At 38.8% G+C, this 2762-nt stretch overlaps 1 protein-coding gene across 1 annotated transcript; it reads right to left on the bottom strand.

Annotated features, from left to right (window-relative positions):
- Positions 1-926: 926 nt before the first annotated feature.
- Positions 927-2313, bottom strand: LOC138892746 (uncharacterized). The gene is made up of 2 exons (XM_070176482.1): positions 1915-2313; positions 927-1829 (listed from the first exon to the last, which is right to left on the bottom strand). The coding sequence occupies exons 1-2, from the start codon at positions 2311-2313 to the stop codon at positions 927-929; spliced, it is 1302 nt and encodes a 433-aa protein (XP_070032583.1).
- Between the last annotated feature and the right edge of the window lie 449 nt (positions 2314-2762).

Genomic DNA, 2762 nt, shown 5'->3' with positions numbered 1-2762 from the left:
GTACACCTTTCTCCTTATTTCATTAGTTTCACTCAAAAGCCAAACCAACCACCCCACACTTCAATGTTTACAAAGTTCATAACAAATTTAAGTGCTCACGAGAGGTAAAAGGTTCATTTAAATGGTATATTCAAACAAATAGGTAAGGCTTGTAATGTGGTTACCAAAAAAACAAGATTACAGGATCAACGCGGTTAACTAAGATACATAATAATTAGGTGGGTAAAAGCATATAACTGGCTCAACAAATAAATGCATATATCACTTCAAAGACTGAATAAAATTACTATTTCGCTTTGCAAACACACGGAGCAAGTTCTAGACATCAAATGAAATGCACAGAATAACACAAAACCTCGCACACACAGGGCACATGACTTACTCAATATTCAATTATCAAGACACTTTAGTCAAAGCAGTTAAGAAAAGTTAAGATCATACAATTTAAGTTACTTATACAAGAGTAAAAAACTAAGCCTAAGCGTTACAACTAAAGCACTCACTAATCTCAAGGCATAATAAAGTTAAGAGACATTGTCTTCTATTTAGTTCATAGCACAAGGTTTCCTACTCCTAAAAAAAATTAAAAACTAACTACACCCGGTTCAAACAAAAACCCTTAGAAAAGAACCGCGGTACAAAGAAAAATCAAGGGGGAATTATTACACTACCTAACAAAATAAATCTTTTATTCCCTCAAAAAACCCGTCGAATGATATCTATCGTCGGGAAAAATCAAAATTTTTCAAATTTTATGGTTTTTTCAATTTGTTTCTACCTCTCACCTACTAAACAAAAACTAAACTAACATATATACATACAACACAAAATTATCCCCTATCCCACACTTTAAGTTGTGGCATGTCCCCATGACACACAAACATCTAGTCGGGGTCTGAGTCAAAGTCGGGCTCTATTCTTCGCCTTCAGACTAATGCGCACATCCATGCCGATAACTTCTTCTCAACCTTATTGGGATACACCCCACACTTATCTTGTTCACTAACTGCAGCCTTCTCTTTTGAACTCTTCACCTTCCACTCAACACTTGCAGCTGGCTTCTCCTTTATCACCCCCGTCTCTACATTCATCTCGAACGTCACCGTCTTATCATCCACTCTCAGCATGAGTCTTCTCTCGTGTATATATAAAATCGCCCTACCCGTTGCTAAGAATGGTCTTCCTAAGATGAGGGGGACCTCTTTGTTCTCCTCCATATTCACCACTATAAAGTCTACATGAAATACAAACTTATCCACCTGAACTAAAACATATTTCACTATCCCCTCGGGTATCAGAGTCGTTTGATCAGCCAGTTGCAAAGATATTAGTGCCGACCTTATCTCTCCAATCTCATTCTCCAACTTCCTGTAAATGGACAACGGCATTAGACTAATTGAGGCACCAGAATCACATAAAGACTTATAAAATTTAATAGTGCCTAAAGAGTAAGGTATAGTAAAACTCCCTAGATCTCCACACTTCCATAGGAGTTTGTTTTGCAAGATTGCACTGCAATGTTCTGTGAGCTTCACCACCAAGGTCTCTTCTACCTTCCTCTTCTTTGAAAGGATCTCCTTCAAGAATTTGGCATAAGCTAGCATTTGTGAGAGAACTTCTGTGAATGAAAAATTTACATTAACATGTTTTAGCATATCCAGAAATCTCTCAAATTGCTTGTCCATATTTTCTCTATAAAGCTTTTGGGGAAAATATAAAGAAGGCATATGCTTGCTCTCTTCAGATTCATCCCTTCTTGAATTCTCCTTATTCTTCTTTTTATCAGTTCCCTTCTTTCCTTTCTTCTTCTTATCAGCGTCATTTTTCAGCTGGTCCCCACTTTTGTTTTTCAGGTATCACATCTTTTTGGACTTGGGCAGGCTCTCTCAACACTTGCCCACTTCTCAGAGTTACAACATTCACTGTTTCTTTGGGTTTTTTTTCAGTTTCAGCTGGCAGAGTACCTGGGATCTTTTCAGATAATATTATTGCAATCTGTCCCACCTGTCTCTCTAGATTTTGATGACCACTACCTATTTCCTTAATAGCTTCTCCATGTTCCCTTATATTTGCACTATGAATTTCCAGCTTCTCATCGGTTTTCTGAAAGAAGGACTTCATGAGATCTTCTAAGCCAGACTGAATGGGCTGTTGAGGCTGAAATTGCTGCCTCTGTTGATTTTTGTAGACTGGCGCCCATTGTCCTAGGGGTCTAGGGTTATTCTGTTGCCACGCATTTGTTGTACCCCCGGGTGAACTCCATGAAAAACTAGGGTGTCTCTGACCCATTGCATTAAAGTAGTAATTCCCCATTGCATTCACTTCCTGAGTTGAGGGCTGACACTCATGAGTAGGGTGTCCTATTCCACATATATCACAATCTGCGTGAGTATCACTCTGTACCAAAGCTAAGGTTAACTTCCTTATCTACTTGGCCATAGCATCAACCTATACCTGTATAGATGTGTTAGCATCAACTTGGTGAACATTAATTGCTTTTCTTCTTTCAGCACTCTCAGAGGGCCACTAATTTGCATCTTGAGATAACTCATTAAGAATAGTGACTATCTCCTCTGGTGTCTTCTTCATCAACGGGCCTCCAACTGCATTGCTCAATATTCTATGTGTGGTCGGTGTAAATCCATCCCAAAAGTCCTGGAGTTGCATCCAGAGTTCAATTCCACTGTGTTGACACTTTCTGACTATCTCCTTAAACCTCTCCCAAGCTTAAAAAGCAGTTTCAGTTTCTTTCTGGCAGATGT

Source organism: Nicotiana tomentosiformis, chromosome 5 (genome assembly GCF_000390325.3).
Source record: "Nicotiana tomentosiformis chromosome 5, ASM39032v3, whole genome shotgun sequence".
Lineage (NCBI taxonomy): Eukaryota > Viridiplantae > Streptophyta > Magnoliopsida > Solanales > Solanaceae > Nicotiana > Nicotiana tomentosiformis.
The sequence above is the reverse complement of the archived record's forward strand: the minus strand, read 5'-3'. Positions and strand labels throughout refer to the sequence as shown.

Excerpts from the sequence above, each read along its gene's own strand:
- LOC138892746 (XM_070176482.1), bottom strand. The coding sequence starts at position 2,313 with ATGGGGAATTACTACTTTAATGCAATGGGTCAGAGACACCCTAGTTTT. Across the intron at positions 1,830-1,914 it reads CCAAAGAAACAGTGAATGTT|CTGAAAAATGACGCTGATAA; the intron begins GTAACTCTGAGA and ends AGTGGGGACCAG.